The sequence below is a fragment of the Clinocottus analis genome, unplaced genomic scaffold (assembly GCF_023055335.1).
Source record: "Clinocottus analis isolate CAN_PGR_092001 unplaced genomic scaffold, fCliAna1.0.p SCAF_27, whole genome shotgun sequence".
Lineage (NCBI taxonomy): Eukaryota > Metazoa > Chordata > Actinopteri > Perciformes > Cottidae > Clinocottus > Clinocottus analis.
In genome coordinates, this window is record NW_027176009.1 from 3,859,308 (window position 1) to 3,882,277 (window position 22,970).

Consider the following 22,970-nt stretch of genomic DNA (forward strand, 5'->3'; position numbering starts at 1 on the left):
TGGACAAGGAGTGCCTTGCCCAACGGCATTCTTTGATAAGTGGACTATAAGTGTGTTGTATTTGTCATTAGGGGCAAGTCCTTTTTTGTCTTTTTTAACATCTCCTTTTGAGTAGAGACCAAGTATGAAACAAGGCACTGCAGGAGGTGGCAGTGTGTGAGAGAAAGGGCTCACAGTCTGTTGGCTCTATCTGCTGTCTACTTGGAGAACTGCAGTAAACTTTGAGGTTTCATTAACTATACCATTCTCCACCCGTATGGACTCACACATTTTGAGGTTTAGTTCTGTCCCACTGCCACATAGTCGAGTGTTTGAGGGCTCTCTGGCAGACATCTGGAGCCCTTTATGAACCCTTTCCGTACGTCAGCAGTGGATGCAGACTTTGTCCGAGGGAATTAGCAATGTTACCAGTGGAAGCATGGAAACGTACAAAAAAGGTAAACAATGTTTAAATTGCACTTACAAAACAACATTAAGGATTAAAGATGGAACATGAAATCAGAGGAATGCAAGAAGAGACTATATATATATATATATATATATATATATATATATATATATATATATATATATATATATATATATATATATATATATATATATATCAGGCTCTTTCTTTTCTCGCCTCAAGTTTCCATGGACCGTAGCTATCTGGATCGTGGATTATTCAGATGAAATGTGCTGTAACTTTTTTTAAACCGTTGTTCATTCTGTACACATGACATCTGTTGCTTCTGTCCATCCGAGGAGAGTGATTCTCCTCAGATTCTCTTACAAAGGTTTCTTCCCTTTTTTTCCCCTGTGAAAGTTTTTTTTTTCTCTTTTTTTTTTGAGGTTTCCCTGAGCCAATGTGAGGTCCCAGGACAGGGATGTCTTATATGTACAGATTGTACAAACTGAACTTAATTGAGTTTAATAAACACACAGAGTTAGCAATGTGTATTGGCAAAGTTGACTTTAGGCTTTTGGATTATTATCATTTGTTTGGGATTAAGTTATCCCAAACAAATTATTATATACAAAAAAAACAATCAGATCTTTGTTCACGCCTCTTTTATAAACATTAGCATGATGTACTGGTATTATAATGTAATTATTTCACAGTTGTAAACATGTGACACATGACACATGTTTTTTTTGTGAACGTTAACCACCGGTCTCTGTGATGGAGACATGGAGCTGGGGACAAAACCAGAATTCTTCCCTCATTGCGTGAGTTGACGTCTCTTTGAATAACTGCAGGTAGTCAAAGCTTTAATAACGTAAAAGTCCCAGACGTATGAGATTATAAAACACAAAAATAATCAATACATCCCGTCTTCATCGGCTAAAGTCTGATTTTGAGTTTAGGACCATCTACTATTTATTCATAATTAACAATTAACATGTATTTGAGAGTAATTTACATATATCTTGCATAATGAACCTGAATGCTAACGCTATTAAGAAGCATTCAGAAAGTCACCTCTATGGCTCACTAATTAAAAAGCTGCTAACATGAAGCCATTGTGAGATGAATTCATGTCATTTCTGAGGTCAAATAAAAGGAAGTTGCATTTCAATGGTGATTTATTCATTTGAATCATTTCAAGATACAAGCAGTGAGTTTGGTTATAATTGGGAGTTTAATCAATAAACAGCCTAACTTTCTATGATTATTCTATGAGAGTGATGTAACAGCTATTCCCATCATTTATTATGTTAGTGTTTTATGAAATATTATAGAAAACCTTTTTGATTTCAAACAAAGATGTTCGCCTCACAAATTCTGATTATTGTTCGTGATAAAATTCATGATTTCTTTGTCATCATATCAAACATATTTAACATGCTATACAAATTAAATCTGTCAGCCAACTTATTTTTGTCACAATTTGCAGCCTTAAAAACAGAAAATAATACACTGGACAGATTTAATTTAATTAAAAAATAAAACATCCTGCATTGTTCCTTCAAAGGTAGACAATATCCCTTAATATAATATAATCAGAGTTTTCACATATTCATGTTACATTACACATTTTAGCAGATAGAAGATGAGAATAAATCCTGTTTGTTGTGTTATCTACACATATAAATGCAGAACAGAGTAATGCAGGTGCAGCTCATTCTACACAAGTGATGACGTCTGGTGTGTTTGCATAAAGACGTCCGGCTCCTGTCCAGATGTGTATTTAGTCACGGTCCTCTGCCTTTGCTGTTGTCACGTCAGCAGAGTTGACCCTGTAGCTGTTTCACAAGCGCTTATGGAGGTGTACGACGTTGTTACAGCTAGGGCAGGTATGCTCCACGTCCTTGCAAGAATCCAAACAGAAAGGGATCCAACAGCAAGGCCAGCACCTGGTGTGGAGCATCAACAGGAAGTTAATATAATTATATAATACTTCATCATTCATTTTAAGTTGTTTAAAAAGCTCCCGTTTTGAGTAAATTTAAGAATGGTTCAAGGTTTTGAAAAGGTTAAACCTATCAAAAACTGTGTGTGTGTGGGAGTGTGTGTGTGTGTGTGTGTGTGTGGGTGTGTGTGTGGTTGCTTTACTCACAAGAATAATCCCAGTCCGCCACAGATCAGCCAGGTGAGCAGACCACTTTTGTACTCGGTATTAGTGACAACAGTGTTTCTGCAGTGAGGACATGTCGTCCGTCCGGGAACATCAGTCGGCATCTTCTGCACCACCACGTGGCTGACTGGGAGGGAGACACTTATCCCCTTCAGCAGCTACAATCCACACCTCCTCACCAACCCGTCACCATAACTGAAGCTTTCTGGCTTTTTCCTATTTATTTGGCATACTCAAAGTGATTTAAATGTGTTGGAAACAGTTGAAGAGAGACACTCACCAGCTTGTACGACCTGAGGTTGCTGCTGGCTGTACATGTAAGCAGGTTGTGGAACTGAGGAGGAGACAAGAGAGAACAGTTTTAATGCATTACACACTGTCAAAATCCTCCTAAAACATGGACAATGGAGCTACATTTCACTATCGTATGCAGGTTAAATGACTCAGATGAAGCTTGTGATGTGTTACCTGGTTGCATGACAGGCTGAGCTTGGTAGACTCCTGTGGACACTCCTGGGTAGTCTGTAGGTAACCCTGGGTACGGTGGGGCCGGCATTGGCTGAGGAGCTCCCGGACCGGTGTCCATGATATCTGTTAAAGGAGCAGGAGAAGAAGCCTAAGCAAGAGCAACTATAGCATACAAGGAGCCAGTGATTGAAATAAAGCTCTAATGTGGAGTTGGAATAAATAAAGTAGCACCGTAGTAGGACTCCATAGACCCATGTATGGGTCTGTACCTCTTGTGGTTCAAGTGGTTGTATGAACCTCAAATGACTTATAAATGTTGTGTTATTTCATATCATTTTTTTCAGAATTTTCTTTTTTTTTTCTAACATCCAGCATGATTATGAGTAAGATTTGACAAAAATCCCTCCACAAGCGATCCCCAAGTTTTTCCAACTCCATGGTTCAGGGCTTCTTTTATTTATCTGACGGCCTCTCCTGATTGCACCATAATCCACAAATCAGTTCAAAGAAGCAACATGAAGATGCTGAACAGAGCAGTTGGGTGGTCAAAAGGTCTCTCCTCGTCTTTTAAAGCATTAATCAGAATCATAATCAGCTTTATTGGCCCTGTACACATACATGGAATTTCACTCCGGCTACACTTTGCTCTCGTCGAACATTGTTTACAAATCCACAAGAGAAAAATACAAACAGGCATCAAGTTAATGAGCATCTCTCTCTCTCATGCAAACAAATCAAGAGTTTGTATTGAAAGTGACGGAGTATAAAGGGTTAACTTTCTGCAGGGAGTGCTGCTGATTGAAATCAGGTTCTTGTCAAACTGGACTAATGACGGTGTTGAGAAATGCAAAGGGACCTGAGACAGGACATTGCATTACTATACACAAGGAAATGTAATTCAAATATACAAAAAAATGTTAAAAGACTGCAGATCGTACACAATAACAGATACCTTTTAACACAATACACCGTTTCACTGTTTGACATATCAGGTGTAAATAAACATTAACTGATGACTGAACACCATTTAGCTGATCGGTCTCAGGGTGTTTTTTTTTTTTCCTTTTTCTGTGAGACATTAAAACCTTACACTTACATGCCAGAAATGAGTACCATGCTAATACGGGGTTATTCAATATCTAAACAAATATGTGAGTAGCACACAATACTATAAGTTTGTGAATATTACACAATACAAATGTTTAACAACTTATTAACCTATTGGTCTCTAGTTTGATGAGTTTTCATGTGACTGAATGATCAGAAAGAAAGAAAAAAAAGTAGGTGGGCGTTGAGTTAACCAAATGTTTTGAAGAATGAACTTTAAAGCTGAATCATAACGATGAACTAAAATACACATTGTTAACTATCTTTAAGAAGTGAGTGTTTCTGCTGATATGTTCTTTATTATCATCGCCAGGAGGATCAGGTGATAGAACGCACGTGTATGTGTGTGTGTGTGTGTGCTTCTGTGTGTGTGTGTGTGTGTGTGTGTGTGTGTGTGTGTGTGTGTATGTGTGCTTCCGTGAGCGTGCCTCTGTGTCTGTCCTGCTATATTTTGGGTGGCTGCATGCTCAAACTCATTGTGTTTGCAGTGACTCACACTTTCTCAAATGCCTCTTGTATACGGCCACTGGCTGCCTGCAGGCCCCTCACTCACTACTCTTCACCAGCCTCTGGTCAGTTGGGGTCGCAGGTGAAATTGTGTGATTTAAACATAATTACAAAAACACAAGTTTAAACATAAATATGCATGGTAAAGCTGAGTATAAAGTTGAGTATGATATGAGAGAAGAGAAAGAAAGGAGAATGAGGCATGAGGAATGAGAAGTTGCTTGTCCAGTTTAGTTTTGGGATTTTTTTTTATAGCTATGAGGAAAACCGAGAACGTGTTGGACTAGTTTACTCCTTATCACACCCATGTTTTTTACAACCCAGCTACATGCATTTTATTACATTTCAATTTGATTGTCTGAATTAATTCAATCACACAATACATCAGTGGTCATTGAAGACACTTGCACTTTCTGCACTCTGCTGAGTGCATATTTCTAGTTTGCATGTGTTTATTTAAACTGCAATCATCAAGTTCAGCTGACCACACAAATCAGGGAATGTAAGTGAGCTACATGGAGAACAAAAGAAAATATAAATGACATTTGTTGTAAGATCTTGTTCAACCAGTCCGGTCGAAAATCACTGAATTCAAATGAGCAGTGTTGCTCCGTTAAAACATATAATCAGGACTGAATATATGCAGCAAATAAAAGTTATAAAAAAGTTATAAAATTGTCTGTTGGACAGATTTAACCAAACATTTGTTCCATATGGGAAACACCACAGTTGTGTTTTTAGGACCTTTGGGGACATTACATTGACTTATGTTCATGTCCTATAAACTCAACCATAACTGCTACAAGCCTAATGGTAACCCTTAACTCACGTAACTCGAACCACAACTTCACCTTAAAATGTAATGATGGCACTTAAGAAAGGCGAGTCCCGTCAATGTCATGAAAACACAACACCCACCCCCAACCAGCCAAACTAAACTAAACAAGCTAAACTCCAGCGACAGGGGGGGTGGCTATACAACTCAACAAACTCAGACAAACTAGAAATGGTCTGGTTCTGCTATCATGTAGTATTTCTTCCGGCTCTGAGTCTGTGCATGTTTCATTTTTAAGATGAAGTAATGCTCCTTACCTTAATATATGGTGTGATTGCCTGGCACTGCTTCTTCCTCGGATGTTTGAGATGAACTGAGAACGACGCCAAAACAAATGTAGTGAGGACAAATAGAAGGTGGAGCAACAGTGTAAAAAGGTGCCGTCATTGGTGAGGATTTTACTGTCAGTGTGGAATTTCTAAATGCTTTTCTCTCTTTCTAACAGTCCAGTACAATTATTTAAATAGACAAAGTTGTATTGTTTTATTTGATAACTGTATGTTGTATTAGTTTACTAGATTCATGTGAATGTCATATGTTGATTGATTGAAACCTTTATTTACACAGTATAAACTCACCGAGGGCATAATCTTTCTGGCAAGTAGTACAAGACAACTACCACCAACAGGTTCAAATAAAACACAAGTGTCTACAAGGCAAAAAGGATAAGGTTATCAATGATTTGTATTAATGTATTAATGTTTCAACGTTTGAGGCAAACGGTGAGAAACCTTTTGGTGTGCCAGTCATCGACTTTTCTGTAAAGCATCCTTATTGTCATATGGATTTAAAAAAGGAAAACCACACTGAGCTGGTGATGGATATCCTGAATATGTTCATCCAGTAAATGTCACAGGAAAATCTTTTGTTCTGATATTTCAGGTGATTGGCAAAGAATAAAGTGCAACCTTTGACATGGCTGACATGAAAAAAGCTTTCAATTTGGCATTTTGCATATTTTTCTTATTGTGAACAAAATCAGCAATGCATTAGTTTTGTCCGACGCACAATACAGTTCCTACTTAAGAGATATTGAAAAAAGGGTCACAAATATACTTTCATTATGAAGCCTAAATAATGTCTGCAAGCAGCGGGGCACTGTAGTTTTAAGCAAAAAATGTCAAATGAGAGCAAAAGGTTTTCTATTTGGACTATTTTCAACTTCAAATTAACACATTGTGGTGGAAATTTAAATAGTTAAATAACATTAAAATGTGGAACTCTATTAGGTATTTTGCAGCAGCAGCACAGTGGTTGTTAGATCAACTAAAAATAACCGACAGTGACCCAAAATCAAAACAGTAACTCACGTAATTTGGAAAGGTGTAACAGTGAAAGAGCACCAGCAGAGGGCGCAGTGTGACAGCGTCATCCAGATGAAACGTGACTCTTATTTCGTGGGAAGAGGACTTGATCAAGATATAAGCAGTAAGATATAAGTTAACAAAATTTAGGATAAGATTGAAGAATTGTAGATATTGCTGTTAAAAAACGAATTACAAATAAGTGAAAACTGTTTAACCACTGCAACATTTGTTATTGAGAAATGTCGCCCATTTAAGTGTTTGTGTTCCCTACAGAATGTCTATTTACAGATATCCACAAAGTGCAGGAATAGGAATACATTTGATTGACGGTCTTCATGGTGGTTTTAATACAATAGATGCCAAAAAAAGGACCTTTACTGTGTCACTTTAGACACTGTCATTTTCTCATTATACTCAGAAATTATTTGATAATCTCAAAGGGCGTAATAAGTCGAGGACACGGCCTGGAGGATCATGTGATAGAACACACACATGTGTGTGTGTGTGTGTGTGTGTGTGTGTGTGTGTGTGTGCGCTTCCGTGAGTGTGCCTCTGTGTCTGTCCTGCTATATTTTGGGTGGCTGCATGCTCAAAGTCTTTGTGGTTGCAGTGACTCACACTTTCTCAAATGCCTCTTGTATACGGCCACTGGCTGCCTGCAGGCCCCTCACTCACTACTTTCCACCAGCCTCTGGTCAGTAAGGGTCACAGATGAAATTGTGTGATTTAAACATAATTACATAAACACAAGTTTAAACATAAGTATGCATGGTAAAGCTGAGTATAGTATGCCTCTTGTCTCCTCCAAATTTTACGTTGAAAAAAAAATTACGTTGACTAGAAACGTATTTTCTTCCTGATTACGTCTGTGATTGACGTATTACAAATATGTTGATTATATGCGTATTTTAGTTGTATTGTTTATTACAAATAAGTTTAAAATTGTGTACTTGTGTTATTGTTTTCTTGCTTTCCCGCTGGATTTAAGCATATTTGAATTTCTAAACTCTGCGGAGGAAAAGAAAAGGGCGGTGTAAAGCCGTTAACGGGGCCGGTCTGAAGACCCCTTGGTCGCCGGTGTCGGGTTGATGATGTGCCGGTAACGGCCCGGGGCTGGTCTGAAGACTGCTTGCCCGAAGGTGCCGGTAATGTCCCGCAGGGTCCGGTCTTCTCTAAGTCGGGTTGTCAGCTGCAGCTGACACTGAAACGAGTGGAAAGAGCGACGGGACACAACATCCGGTTTTCAAAGTAGTGACTGATATGGATGTGTTCAAAACATTTCTTACCACATCCAAACATCTTAACTGTACCAGTACGTTTGTGTTTAACATATTAAAACATTTCTGTATGACCAGTACAGTTAACATGTAATACGTCAAACACAGACGTAATCAGGGAGAAAATGCGTTTCTAGTCGACGTAATTGATGCGTTTTAGTTCTGGGGGAACGTAGTTTGTAGGAGACAGGGTTGCAACCGAAAGCACTTGATTTATCACTACATATCATTGATTTCATCATTTATAAAAGATTATTTAACAATGTATGGGCATAAAGTAGGACATTCAGCCCAAGATGGTTTCAGAGTTAAGATTAAATCTTTATGTTTAATTTATTTTATTCAAGAAAGGACAAGCCACATTAATTAAAACAAGCTTTGTATTTCGTCATACGAGCTCATTTCCTCTGTCGTCCTTGGAAGGTGTTTAAAAAGTAACAGGGGAAAAGAAAGAATGATCAAGTCCACAGAGACCTTTTAAACGCACAGCATTGTGTGCACATATGGCCTCAAACACAGAACAATTATCATGTAGGGAGGAACCACCTGGGCCTCGATTAATAACTTGGCAAGAACAATCATCTCAATGTTTTCCCAGAACTATGTATACTATCCACCGTTTCTAATGATAAACCTCAACTCACCAACGTCAGTTCTGTTTCTTGTCTCATCATTATTGTATTGTTTATATTGATATTATAGTGTATACATTATATTGTATATTACGCAGCCCTTAACAATTTATTAAAACCCACTGTTGTCTTTGACCTTTAGCTCTGCTTTTGCACTTGCAAACAAGCTTTAACACCCACACATGCATGCAAGTATGGACATGCACAAAAAGCAAGAAAGGCATGACCATTGACCTTTTTACGCAATGACACTGATATTTTTACGTCTGCACCTGTGGACCTGTTTGTTTGGAGCATGTGACCTGATGTGACGCAGTGCTCCTTTAACACACACAAATCAACTCGTCAGGACTGTGTGGGTGCGCCACGATCAGACTGGACCGATAAAATCAATACAAGCAAACCCACCAACAGCCATTGCTTTTTTGAAATGAAATCCTAAATCATGATTTGGGAGTATACATGACATCACCTTTTCCTGAGCCGTCCTCTTCAAACCAGTGAGAGGCACAGAGGAAAACAATATGTCTGAATGTGTGATTCAATCCATCACCAGGTTTTCTTCTCATTGTTTGTGTCACACATATTTACATGACTTAACCTCCATCACGCCTTGTAACTTGCTGCTATGCATATTTTTGACTTGCTGCTATGCATAGAAATCATCAAAAATAGCCAGACATGACAGGATAGTTGACATGCAAAGTAAAATTATAAGTTTGTATATCAGTGTAGGTATACATTATATATGCAGACGTACCAGGTTCAGGAGTTCAGAAATGTCTGTTTTTTTTTATTATTCTCATTCTCAGTTCCTGCCACTGAAAGATAATCATGAATTCAATTCAATTCCATTCAGTTTATTTTGTATAAATCACAAATACAAGATTGGTCTCGGAGGGTTTTACAATCTGTACACAAAACGGACCTCACATCGGATCAGGAAAAACTCCCCAAATGAAGATAGTAAAAACCCTTTCACGGGGAAAAAAGGGAAGAAACCTGAGGGAGAGCAACAGAGGAGGATCCCTCTCCCCGGATGGACAGAAGCAATAGATGTCATGTGATCAGAATGAGCAACGTAACAGAGTTACAGCACATTACATGAATATGACAAAAACTATTCATATAATTGAGCGGTATAGGCATGGACCACGATCCAGATAGCCACAGTCTACCGTAGCATGCAGGACCAGCTCCAGACTGCCATGGTCCATGGAAACTTGAGGCGAGGACGCACAGAGGCTCCCGGAAAGGAGTAGAATTAGTAATGTGAATGAACAGGTACATACATACAGCAAATGGGTGGTAACTAAGAGTGCAGTTTTTAAAAAGGACACTTCATGGCAGTAAACATCCCCCACATTCAACTGAGTCAATTAACAGGTCAATAACCTTCATCCTGACATGTAATGACGGAGCACCTGCTCAGCCAACCATTGTCATTTTGAAACTGCTGGGCTGCACTGATGGGATGTATAAATCCCTCAAGATTAGCACTTTCAAAAGGTATTGATTGGTTCTAGCGGTCAAACGGAAACAACAATCAGTACCCGGATCAATCAGTAAAATGTCAAAACAACAAAGAAGTTAGATGCAGCATGGATTTCTAAACGTTTCATCAGGGAGCTCACAGTTGTTACATCAACATGTAAATACGGTTACATTTTGTGGCAATATCATTTCATACCAATAACATTGCTGTGATCAGTGGATTTGCTCACTGGTAATAATACAAAACAATGTATGTCGAGTTGAGTTCTACTTGCAGATTTGTGCCGCTAGCTGAGAGCCACCTGCTGCAGAACTGCAGGGTCAAAAATAGAGGCAGTTTTGCAGCTTTTAGCTTTCTTTTGACCTCACAAACGAAACTTGCTCTGCACAGAGTTAAGTATTGACGGTATAAATTTGTCTGGATAAAATGTAAATTGTCCTGATAAGGGCAACAACTTGCTAACTGTCATCTTTTTTTAATCCCACTTCCCTCTTTTTAAAATATTAAATCAGGTAATATAGTTTAAATAAAATAAAATGCCAGCGGGAGGAAACGGCACAGTAAAGGGAAACAATAAGAAACAATAAAGTAGCCTCAAAAAGGGCCAGAGGTAAGTGAGAAATGTGAAGAGGCAGGTGAAGAGAGGAGTGAGACAAGCATTCCTGGTCTGCTTTGATCAGTGACATCAATAGCCATGAACACATTTGCACTTTTATATAATTAGAGCTGGATTTTCTGTCTGGTGGAGCAAAAGAGCAGTCCTGACTGAAGCCTTTGCAGAAATCCTGTGTGTGTGTGTGTGTGTGTGTGTGTGTGTGTGTGTGTGTGTGTGTGTCTGTGTGTGTGTGTGTGTGTGTGTGTGTGTGTGTGTGTGTGTGAAAGCGTGTGTGTGTTCAAGCAGAATCATGTTGAAGACCTCCTGGCGAGATTATGAGACTTTTGGACCGGACAGCGAGGTCCATCGGGGAAGGAAATGAGGAGCAGGGGTGTTGAAATATGAAAGGCCACGCTGTCGGCGGTCTGCATTTATTGAAGCTCCACAGCACCAAGCTTCTCTCTCTCCTCTTAACACTTTCGGCTCGTCCTTTCTCATCTCTTCGCCCGGCCTTTTTGATTGCACTTAGCGCCACATTAATCACCTCACATTGTTTACCGTCCTCACTATGTACTTTTCCTTTAGTGAAGAGTGTCTCAAAATACATCAAATACAAAAGAAAAAACTTCTAACAAGAAGAAGAGCATTTGCCATTTCCCCCTCCCTTTCCTGGTCCTTCACTTCTGGCAGTGCTCCATTTTAACACTATAACGGCCATCAACGAAACGCTCTTGAGTGAGTCTTCCGTCTCAGGCATTTTCTCTGCCGGTATCTAATTATGTTAACTAGTCGCAGATGCAATTAAACCCTGATTAGATAGCTGTATTATAATGGAAGTCAAGACTCTGTCTGTTGGGCTGTGAAGCACTGCATCATGGGAAAGCGTGCCGCATGCTTTAACGCTGCTCATTCACTTATTTTGTTGAAATTGAATCTTGTGCTCATTCAGTCATAACCTGTTGCAGAAAACTCCAAAGTGGTAAACAGCACATTTGTGTTAAGCCTGCATGCTCAAGACTTTGTTTCCGTTCAGTTTTGACCGAGTCGACAGCAGCTGAGCTTGTTGAAATTGTTTTTTAATATGAATATGGGGATCATAATAACGGGTAATGGTCCGAGGTCACTCTTGGAAAAGGGATCTTCATCTCAATGAGAATGATTGATAAAATAAAGATAAAATAAAACAATAATGCGTCCTTCATATGTTCGACAGCTATCCTTTTATTCAAACATGTAACATGTACGTACCCAAAGCAGTCTGCAATTTGCCTGCGTGGTCGTGTTGTATTATTTTCTATGGAGACGTATTGTTTTCCAAATCTGTCGGTGCTGATCTAACTGTCCTTTTTCTCCTTCATAATTATGAAATTAAATTACACAAGATACTCAGAAAATGTATTGCCATCATGCCATGTTGACTTGCATGAATGGCTGGGAGAACTAAATCTAACAAATCAATCAAATAAACTATCAGCTTTAATGATATTTTTTCCATTTTAGGAACTTGCCTCATCTGAATAAATAAATGGAAAAGGTCTTGTAATGTGAAACATACAGACAAGGCAACCATTGAGTTTGTATGGTCAAACAGGAACACAAATGTGTTTGACTCCAACACATGGCCAAAATGAAGACAAAGGAAAAGATGCTGGAAATTTAGAATTTGAATGTCAGTCACTCGAGCTTCCATCAGCCTGAGTGGATGAAAGCATCGACCCTGGGAAATGGAAATTAAGAAATTACAAACAATTACAATGAATTAGTACTGATGTCGCTCCCTAACTACAATAATACAAGTGAAAGATTAAAGCAAAGCAGTCTGTCGACAGTGCAGCAATGAAAGCAGATGGTTGCCGTAAACATTTCACACCGTTGTCTGAACGAGGAAAAGGCCTAATTTCCACTGGGGATGGGGGAACATGTCCCATCGGTGAAAAGAGGTCCTACACCAGCAGCCCCAATTCAGCTCATTGATTGGATGTCAACTGTTGACAGGATATGCTGTCAATCATCCACATGTCTGTAGAACAAAGAGAAAGAAAAACAACAATAACCAGATACAAAGCCAATGGACACGAAGAACATCGGTAACAAGAACAAAGGCAGACATTGATACACGAAAAAAGCCAAATAAATGAGTTGGAAATATCCCTGTGCATGTCAATGGACTTTACTCTCATTTCATGTAATGTTTTCCTGCTGTGTGAATACGTAGTGAAACAGTATTTCCGTAACCTTGAACTATTGTCTGTCTTGTATTTTGAATTCCTTCAAGCTTCATACTTTGTCAATGTGACAACGATAAGAGATAGATAGATGAAACAATGGAGAAGTGCTAAAAGCAAAGTATGTATGTGTAGTGTTTATGAAGTGTGTGACAGTTTGTGTTAAAACAAGAAGTATACCTTGCATGTGGAGGTGAGGACAGTTAAAAAGGTGCTAAACAAAGACAACAATGAATGCATTATAAGTTGGAAAAATGTAACCGCTAAGAACCTGGACTCTGGGTTGAACAACATGGTCTCTCCAGACGGAAGGTTTTAGTTTTTTCTGTGCAGATAGCATGTGTGCAATACGTGCTCGGTGCTTCTTGTAACCGTCGTCCCCATTGTGACACCGACAGGGAGGTTGTCGGGCTGAAGAAGGAGGAGTTCTTGCTGCTCCTGACTTACTTGAGTGGTGGCGCGCTATCAAATCTGCAGCTGCTGTGAACTATGACAACCCCAGGTGTGGGAAGAGATTCTATTAGGGGAGTAAGACAAAGTGAGTATTGGGCATTTGAAAGCCAAGTGCATCATCTGTGCAGTTTCGCCAGTGTTCACTGACAAGAAGGATTGTAAAAGTCATAGCCAACGTTTGTAAGCTCCCTGTACTATGGACATAACAGGAGAAGCATTGCTTGAACACATTGATTGAAAACAGCCAGGGGTGTGGTCGTTTTTAGGTCAAAGTTTCACACCAAAATAAATGTCATGTTAGAATAATCCAACGTCTCAGCAGCGACTGATGAGTTGAAGCCACTCAGTCTGTGTCTGATGAGCCGACTGCACTCAAACAGCATACAGACGCAGTGAGTGGCGACAGCAGGTGAACATTCATGTATTCATGTTCAGTGGAGCATTCATGTATCGGTGTTGGTTTGAGTCAGTGTTGCGTGTTCTCTGCTCTTGTTTTCCCCACAGGTGTCAATCTGATGATTGGTGATTTCCGTTTTAAAAGGAGGAAGCCGGAAGAGTTCGGGGGCGTTTTTTGTTTTATACCATGCACCCACTGACACTGCTGGGCGTGAAGGTGAGCGGTGAGGACAGTAAGGTTGAAGACCCTGTACTTTTGTGCAGGCATGTATACAGGTACTTTGTGTCTCGAAGGTTATTGGTCGGTGCTCCATCTGTATATTGTTCATTGTTTAGAGAAGCATGTGAAGACATTTTGTTTCTTTCTTTTCCAGAGGTAGTTAGCCGGGCCTGGTTTTGTGAGACTCAGAAAGGATGTGGTGAGCAGACCAATCACAGTCTTGCGGGCTTGCATTGCGTTGCAGAGTTTTTTTTTTCTTCTGTCTGAAGGCCGCTTGCCCGTAGGTGCTGGTAACGCCCCGCGGCCCGCCGGGTCCGGTCTTCTCTAAGTCGGGTTGTTAGCTGCAGCTGACACTGACGTGAAACATATTCAAATGAGCGGAAAGAGCCCCGGGACACAACATCCGGTTTTCAAAGTAGTGACACACGCGAGCACGCAAAATGCAAAATGGTCGATTTGACCACTCAAGGGGGGCTATGCGTGTCTTGCGTGCTTGCGTCTCTGCGTAAAACCTGAGTATAAATCAGCCTAGAGTCGTCACTGGGGAGTGTGGTGGGGGGGTGAGGGTAGGTACAGAGATGTGAGCCCTTGATGGGCTGGGGGATTGTGGCTGTATGATGGGCTAGTTGGTAGGGGCGGGGGTGTCAGGACTGCTGCATTGTCTTTCAAAGCGGCAGCAGAACTCGTTCAGCTCGTCTGCCAGGCCGAGGTCGTTCATGCAGTGGGGGGTTTTAGGCTTGTAGTTGGTGATCTGCCTGAAGGGCGAAATATACTCTTGCAACTACAACTGCCGCTGGCCACGCAGTTGGATCGACGGACTTGTTTTGGTTTATAGTTCCCGTGCCGTTTCCATACACCAGAACAGCAGGTGGGGCAACGAGCGTTTAGAGTCAACCTGCACACCGACGTCCACCGATATCTCCCTCCAGGAATTCACTGCCATCTGCTTGTCCTTATACTCCGTCAAAGACGGGTAGTAAAAATGCTCATATTTGTGGACCTCTTTAGCCAAACGTTCTTCAACTGGATCTATTGTTTGTGTTTCTGCTAAGGCTTTTAAAAACAGCGGTATTACGCTATGAAACCGGAAATGCGAGACTCAGAAAGGATGTGGTTAGCAGACCAATCACAGCCTTGCGGCCTGCGAAGGACTTGCGTAGCTTTGACGGATAGTCGTTTAGCATCTCTCACCGCCTTGCTAAACCTGTTTGTGTAAAGTCCTTGTCCCCACTGCTAAACGTCTGGTCCTTTTGCAGGCGTAGCGTTCTGAGCTCTGTTGTGAACCAGGACTTGTTGTTGTTGTAACTCACCCTGGAGCTGGATGGAACACAGCTGTCCTCGCAGAAGCTGATGTAGGAAGTTACAGCCTCTGTGTACTCATCCAGACTGTTGGTAGCAGTCCTGAAAACATCCCAGTCAGTGCAGTCCAAGCACGCTCGAAGATCCCCCATAGCCTTACTGGTCCACTTCTTGAATTTCCTCACCACAGGTTGGCAGAGTTTTAGTTTCTAGTATGAGGGGATCAGGTGAACCATGGCGTGGTCAGAGTTTCCCAGTGCAGCACGAGGGGCGGCGTGATAAGCCCTGCTGATGGTGGTGTAGCAGTGGTCCAAAAGGCTCTTCTCTCTACTAAGGCATTTAATTAATTGTCTGTATTTGGGGAGTAATTTTGGGGACAACATGCAGGGGGCAGCCCACGTCTCTTGTTACAGATCTGTTCCCCCTAATAAACAACACCATTACGTTATTATTATATCGTCCAGTCTTTATTTCTTTAATCCTTTTTTTTTGGCATCCAATGGACTAAAACCACCATGAAGACCGTCAATCAAATGTATTCCTATTCCTGCACTTTGTGGATATCTGTAAATAGACGTACTGTAGGGAACACAAACACTTAAATGGGCGACATTTCTCAATAACAATTGTTGCAGTGGTTAAACAGTTTTCACTTATTTGTAATTCATTTTTTAACAGCAATGTCTACCATTCTTCACTCTTACTTTTAAGTTTCGTTAACTTATATCCTCCTATATTTATCTTGCTCCTCAAGATAAATGTAGTAGGATCTGTCAGTCAATAAAACCTTACTTGTTTGTTTATATATATCTTCTTACAATGACAGATTGTGTGGTACTGTCGGTTATTTTTAGTTGATCTAACAACCACTGTGCTGCTGCTACAAATACCTAATAGAGTTCCACATTTGTTAATTTAATTAACATAATGTTATTTGACTATTTACATTTCCACCACAATGTGTTAATTTGAAGTTGAAAATAGTCCTCAACAAACATTTTGCTCCTGTTTGAGATTTCTTTGCTTAAAACTGTGCCCTGCTGTTTGCAGACACCATATAGGATTCATAATGAAAGTATATTTGTGACCCATTTTTCAATGTCTCTTAAGTAGGAACGATTTTGCGCTTCGGACAAAACCTCTGTCAGTGCTTTATTGTGTGATTTTCCAGCTGCACGGCAGACAACAGGAAGGACCTGGCCCGGGTTGTCAGAACCGCACACAGGATTGTGGGAGCTAATGTCCTGGACCTGGACACTGTGTATGCTGGCCGCCTCCAGAAGAAAGCCAGCAACATCTATAAAGACACCACACACCCTGGTCACTCCCTGTTTGTTCCACTGCCATCAGGAAGATGATTCAGGATTAACAGGCTGAAGCCCGGACTAACAGGTTGAGGAACAGGTTTTTCCCCAGAGCGGTTTCCTCCATCACCCCCCACCAATACAAGTTTGTCTATTTAAATAGTCGTGCTGGACTGTTATAAAGAGAGAAAAGCATTTAGAAATTCCACACTGACAGTAAAATCCTCACCAGTGACAGCACCTTTTCACCTTTTGCTCCACCTTCTATCTGTCCTCACTACATTTCTTTTGGCGTCGTTCTCAGTTCATCTCAAACATCAGAGGAAGAAGCAGTGCCAGGCAATCACAGCATATATTAAGGTAAGCAGCATTACTTCATCTTAAAAATGAAACATACACAGACTCAGAGTCACAAGAAATACTACATGATAGCAGAACCAGACCATTTCTTTTTTTTTTACTTTTGACACTGTGTAATTCATTAAAACTGTTCTCTCTTGTCTCCTCCTTAGTTCAACAACCTGTTCACATGTCGAGCCAACAGGAACCTCAGGTCGTACAAGCTGGTGAGTGTCTCTCTTCAACTGTTTCTAACACCTTTAAATCACTTTGAGTATGCCGAATGAATAGAAAAAACTCAGAAAGCTTCAGTTATGGTGACGGGTTGGTGAGGAGGTGTGGATTGTAGCTGCTGAGGGGGATAAGTGTCTCCCTCCCAGTCAGGGCTCTAGTGGAGGGTAAACGCACGAAATGCCGTTTACGCACCTCTGAAATTTTGGAAATAGCGTTTACGCACCTCAAAGTTCCATTGGAATAATCTGAAATAAATTTGGTGTAATTTTAAAACACCTAAGACTACGTTTCATATTGTTGAACAAATAAACGCTGTAGTCTGAATCATTTTCATCTGCGCTGTATTATGGTCCATACGGTACGGATATACGTTGCTTATACACATATTTTAGTTTTATTGTTTATTACAAATAAGTTTATGATCGTGTGCTTGTGTTATTGTTTTCTTGCTTTCCCGCTGAATTGAAGCATATTTGAATTTCTAAACTCTGCAGAGTTTGTTTTTTTCTTCTGTCTGAAGGCCGCTTGCCCGTAGGTGCCGGTAACGTCCCGCGGCCCGCCGTGTCCGGTCTTCTCTAAGTCGGGTTGCCAGCTGCAGCTGACACTGACGTGAAACATATTCAAATGAGCGGAAAGAGCCCCGGGACACAACATCCGGTTTTCAAAGTAGTGACTGACATGGATGAGTTCAGAACATTTCTGACCACATGCAAACATCTTAACTGTCCTGGTCATACAGAAACGTTTTAATATGTTAAACACAAACGTACGATAGTTCTTAATCTAGCATTTGTCGTGTTGTGTTGACATACTTTTCTTTACTGTTTTCTTGAAATTGAATAAACTATACAAACTACAAACACCACATTCACTGTCATTCATTGTAAATGACTTTTAAACTGAAAACATAATGCAATATAGCCAGGACAGCCTTACAGAGTCGCGACGCTTTGTGTTGCGTTGCTTCGCATCGCGTCGAGGTCTGTATGATCATAAAATTCATAGTTTACCCACCTCTAATTTTAACACTACAGCACTGCTCCCAGTGAACCAGGTGGTGGTGCAGAAGATGCCGACGGCTGTCCCTGGACGGACGACATGTCCTCACTGCAGAAACACTGTTGTCACGAATACCGAGTACAAAAATGGTCTGCTCACCTGGCTGATCTGTGGCGGACTGGGATTATTCTTGTGAGTAAAGCAACCACACACACACACACACACACACACACACACAGAGTTTTTGATAGGTTTAACCTTTTCAAAACCTTAAACAGCTTAAAATGAATGATGAAGTATTATATTATTATATTAACTTCCTGTTGATGCTCCACACCAGGTGCTGGCCTTGCTGTTGGATCCCTTTCTGTGTGGATTCTTGCAAGGACGTGGAGCATACCTGCCCTAGCTGTAACAACGTCGTACACCTCGATAAGCGCTTGTGAAACAGCTACAGGGTCAACTCTGCTGACGTGACAACAGCAAAGGCAGAGGACCGTGACTAAATACACATCTGGACAGGAGCCGGACGTCTTTATGCAAACACACCAGACGTCATCACTTGTGTAGAATGAGCTGCACCTGCATTACTCTGTTCTGCATTTACATGTGTAGATAACACAACAAACAGGATTTATTGTCATCTTCTATCTGCTAAAATGTGTAATGTAACATGAATATGTGAAAACTCTGATTATATTATTTCTTAACTTAACCTAAGTGATATTGTCTGAAGCAACAATGCAGGATGTTTTATTTTTTAATTAAATTAAATCTGTCCAGTGTATTAATTTGCGTCTTTAATCCTGCTTGTCAGCCTGTAAAGCGATTATTTATTTTTGCAGCAGCACTCTGTCTGCATGTATCTGCTAATATGAACATATTCACTGTTCTGTGTGTTACATCGATGCAGCACGCACGTGCATAACACGTATGTGTATAACACGTATGTGTATAACACGTATGTGTATAACACGTATGTGTATAACACAAGTGACGGATGGCACATATTCACAGAGTTTGGGAAATTGGCTGTAAATTAATGTTGAAACAAGATTTATGCTTTATTATTAAAAAAATAGACGTGAGCTGCACGGTGGTGTAGTGGCTAGCACTGATGCCTCACAGCAAGAGGGTCTGTGGTTCGGATCCCGGGCGGGGCGGGGTTCGGATACTGGTCTCTCCGGGTTCTCCGGCTTCCTCCCACAGTCCAAAGACATGCTGCATAGGTTAATTGGACTCTAAATTGCCCGTAGGTGTGAGTGTGAATGGTTGTTTGTCTATATGTCTGCCCTGTGATGAACTGGCGACCTGTCCAGGGTGTACCCTGCCTTCGCCCCTTGACAGCTGGGATTGGCTCCAGCGCCCCGCGACCCTAATGAGGATAAGCGGTTAAGATAATGGATGGATTATTATTATTATTTATTTATGCTTAAATTCCCGAAGGTGCCGGTAATCCCGCGTCGCACTGGGGTCCGGTCTTCTCTAAGTCGGGTTGTCAGCTGCAGCTGACACTGACGTGAAACGAGTGGAAAGAGCGACGGGACACAACATCCGGTTTTCAAAGTAGTGACTGATATGGATGAGTTCAGAACGTTTCTTACCACATCCAAACATCTTAACTGTACCAGTACGTTTGTGTTTAACATATTAAAACATTTCTGTATGACCAGTAGAGTTAACATGTAATACATCAAACACAGACGTAATCAGGGAGAAAATGCGTTTCTAGTCGACGTAATTGATGCGTTTTAGTTCTGGGGGAACGTAGTTTGTAGGAGACAGGGTTGCAACCGAAAGCACTTGATTTATCACTACATATCATTGATTTCATCATTTTTAAAAGATTATTTAACAATGTATGGGCATAAACTAGGACATTCAGCCCAAGATGGTTTCAGAGTTAAGGTTAAATCTTTATGTTTAATTTATTTTATTCAAGAAAGGACAAGCCACATTAATTAAAAGAAGCTTTGTATTTCAACACGCTGTGTCAGATTTCGTCATACGAGCTCATTTCCTCTGCCGTCCCTGGAAGTTTGATGTCATTAAAGACAACATGCAAGTGCACATATACAGACAAAGAAAAATATCTGCAGTCAAATTCAACCTCAAAATGAAAACAAGTCAAATAGCAAAGGTTTTATGGAATCACCTGTCTATTGGTAATACTATTACTTAATTTAAAGAGTGTTCTCTGACATTGTGACTCTAATTGTGATTTGAAATGGAAAAGTAGTTTCGCAGGTGCATTTTTGAAGGAAAGTGGTTATAATGAAATGTTGATTGTCTTTTACAGTGAAGTCGGTGGTCGTCAGCTACTAAGATCCTTTGCATGTAGGTCTATTGAGTTTTGTGCGTGCCCTGCTTTCTCTATGTTGCTCTCCTTCTGCTTTGCAGTGGAGCAAAACGTCAGCCTTTGACCGTGTAGACAGATATGATTAGTGACTGTCAAACCCCAGTTGATTAACGTCAAGTCTTAATCCAGAAAGAAAATATTCTGCAGGGAGCATACAAGCTTTCATGGCAACTTGACGGGCAATATGTCAATCATAATCTTGCAGAGAAGAAATTATTAAGGCATTGAACTGAAGGTCAAGTGCAAAAACGGAACTGCAGTGAGTTACAGCAATTAACACAACGTGATTTATTTGAGGGTAAAGTTCACAGTTGTGATTATGATTCATCGGGACTGAATTATATAAATCATTTCATGAATGAATGGATAATTTATTACAGAAAGCTATTGAAAATGTCTACATTTGGATGTGTACAGAGGCTGCATAAGTAATGATTGAGAGTCAACCTGACATCCAGTCTGTGGTCATTATGAAGATGAGCCGTCTCCAAAGACCTTTCTGGGAAAGAAGAGTCAGATAATGACACAGAATAAAGATGTTCTGCCTTCTCGTCCTCACTACTTCATTATTGATTAGTTCAGAAGATGGTGCAACAAATACAAATCGACACAGCACTATAACTCAAGCAGGGAGATGGCCTCTTTAGCTTGGCACTATATACATTTAATAAAATATTTTTAGCAGCACAGTATACAGAATATAGACCTCGTGAAGATTAGTTTTATTAGAGCAGTGCAATTTATCTTTTTATGAGAGCAGTTTTATTGTGTGTATTTGCTTCCTGTTGTTAGTTAGTAGTTGGCTTCTTATATGTAGTCTGTTGTCTACATGTTGTCTTTGACCTTTAGCTCTGCTTTTGCACTTGCAAACAAGCTTTAACACCCACACATGCATGCAAGTATGGACATGCACAAAAAGCAAGAAAGGCATGACCATTGACCTTTTTACGCAATGACACTGATATTTTTACGTCTGCACCTGTGGACCTGTTTGTTTGGAGCATGTGACCTGATGTGACGCAGTGCTCCTTTAACACACACAAATCAACTCGTCAGGACTGTGTGGGTGCGCCACGATCAGACTGGACCGATAAAATCAATACAAGCAAACCCACCAACAGCCATTGCTTTTTTGAAATGAAATCCTAAATCATGATTTGGGAGTGTACATGACATCACCTTTTCCTGAGCCGTCCTCTTCAAACCAGTGAGAGGCACAGAGGAAAACAATATGTCTGAATGTGTGATTCAATCCATCACGAGGTTTTCTTCTCATTGTTTGTGTCACACATATTTACATGACTTAACCGCCATCGCGCCTTGTAACTTGCTGCTATGCATATTTTGACTTGCTGCTATGCATAGAAATCATCAAAAATAGCCAGACATGACAGGATAGTTGACATGCAAAGTAAAATTACATTATATATGCAGACAAACCAGGTTCAGGAGTTCAGAAATGTCTGTTTTCTGATCACATCATTTTATTCCAAAGAAACACAATAAACATACACCACTGAAGCATCTGAATAACTATAAATCGTCTCGTAAAACATATGTTCTCTGTTCTTGCATTGGAAATCCTTCACTCTGAACAGCTTTCACATTATTTTTTTTACTCTAGCAAAGACAGTTTCCATCAGCTTCTCTGTTATCACCTCCCCTCACTATATCCACCTGATCAACATCTTTTCACTGCGTGCCCCCGATACATTTTCTTTTTCATTACACATGGGAAAAGTGGCTAAAAAACATTCATCATTGAGATTTACTATTCTCATTCTCCCTCCTACAACACAAAAACAATCCATTGACGTTGACACTATTTGATTCCAGTCAGCTTTTACTTCATAACACAAATCCATTGCTTGTGTGGTGATATGACATAAAGACCAGAAAATAGTTAACTGTTTACATAATACATTAATAAAGCAATACTTTCAGTGTCCTACCCTACAATAATATTGTCACTCGCCCGCATTTGTGCTTGAATCCTCTCCCACCTGTCGATAAAAACAACACCTGGCCTTTCATAACAAAAGCTTCAGTGCGGATACATTTGCACAATAAGCATTTCAACGGCTAATGGAGGCTGTTCCAGTTGAGTCTGATGCGAAATAGCCTCCATATGTATTCAATTATAGCGTCAACTAGCCACTTCAAACAAACACACACGTAATTGACACACAAAAGCACAAGGCCACAAATCAAGAGGCAAAAATACAAAGAGGTCAGAGGTTTTGTGCTCAAAGCTGGCTAAATGTTGACATGAAGATACTGAGCAGGAACAGAGCCACATCTCCTGTGACTGAGAAGCTGGTAAACAGCAACAAGCCATCATCTGGACGACCAACAGTT

At 40.3% G+C, this 22,970-nt stretch overlaps 2 protein-coding genes across 2 annotated transcripts; one reads left to right on the top strand and one right to left on the bottom strand.

The window, feature by feature from the left end:
• Nucleotides 1–1,572: 1,572 nt before the first annotated feature.
• LOC137795195 (LITAF domain-containing protein-like) lies at nucleotides 1,573–5,784 on the bottom strand. Its single transcript, XM_068592538.1, has 6 exons — nucleotides 5,736–5,784; nucleotides 4,633–4,705; nucleotides 3,030–3,152; nucleotides 2,842–2,895; nucleotides 2,544–2,688; nucleotides 1,573–2,340 (listed from the first exon to the last, which is right to left on the bottom strand). Exons 3-6 carry the CDS (start codon nucleotides 3,145–3,147, stop codon nucleotides 2,235–2,237), a joined length of 423 nt encoding a protein of 140 aa, XP_068448639.1. The 5' UTR covers nucleotides 3,148–3,152; nucleotides 4,633–4,705; nucleotides 5,736–5,784; the 3' UTR covers nucleotides 1,573–2,234.
• Nucleotides 5,785–15,611: 9,827 nt separating this feature from the next.
• LOC137795039 (lipopolysaccharide-induced tumor necrosis factor-alpha factor homolog) lies at nucleotides 15,612–18,942 on the top strand. The gene is made up of 5 exons (XM_068592249.1): nucleotides 15,612–15,619; nucleotides 16,549–16,697; nucleotides 17,194–17,247; nucleotides 18,301–18,445; nucleotides 18,594–18,942. Exons 1-5 carry the CDS (start codon nucleotides 15,612–15,614, stop codon nucleotides 18,697–18,699), a joined length of 462 nt encoding a protein of 153 aa, XP_068448350.1. The 3' UTR covers nucleotides 18,700–18,942.
• Nucleotides 18,943–22,970: the final 4,028 nt, after the last annotated feature.

Coding starts and splice junctions, on each gene's coding strand:
- LOC137795039 (XM_068592249.1), top strand. Junction 17,248..18,300: donor ACCTCAGGTCGTACAAGCTG/GTGAGTGTCTCT, acceptor CACTGCTCCCAG/TGAACCAGGTGGTGGTGCAG. Junction 18,446..18,593: donor GGCGGACTGGGATTATTCTT/GTGAGTAAAGCA, acceptor GCTCCACACCAG/GTGCTGGCCTTGCTGTTGGA.
- LOC137795195 (XM_068592538.1), bottom strand. CDS start 3,147: ATGGACACCGGTCCGGGAGCTCCTCAGCCAATGCCGGCCCCACCGTAC. Junction 2,896..3,029: donor TCAGCCTGTCATGCAACCAG/GTAACACATCAC, acceptor TCTCCTCCTCAG/TTCCACAACCTGCTTACATG. Junction 2,689..2,841: donor ACCTCAGGTCGTACAAGCTG/GTGAGTGTCTCT, acceptor TCTCCCTCCCAG/TCAGCCACGTGGTGGTGCAG.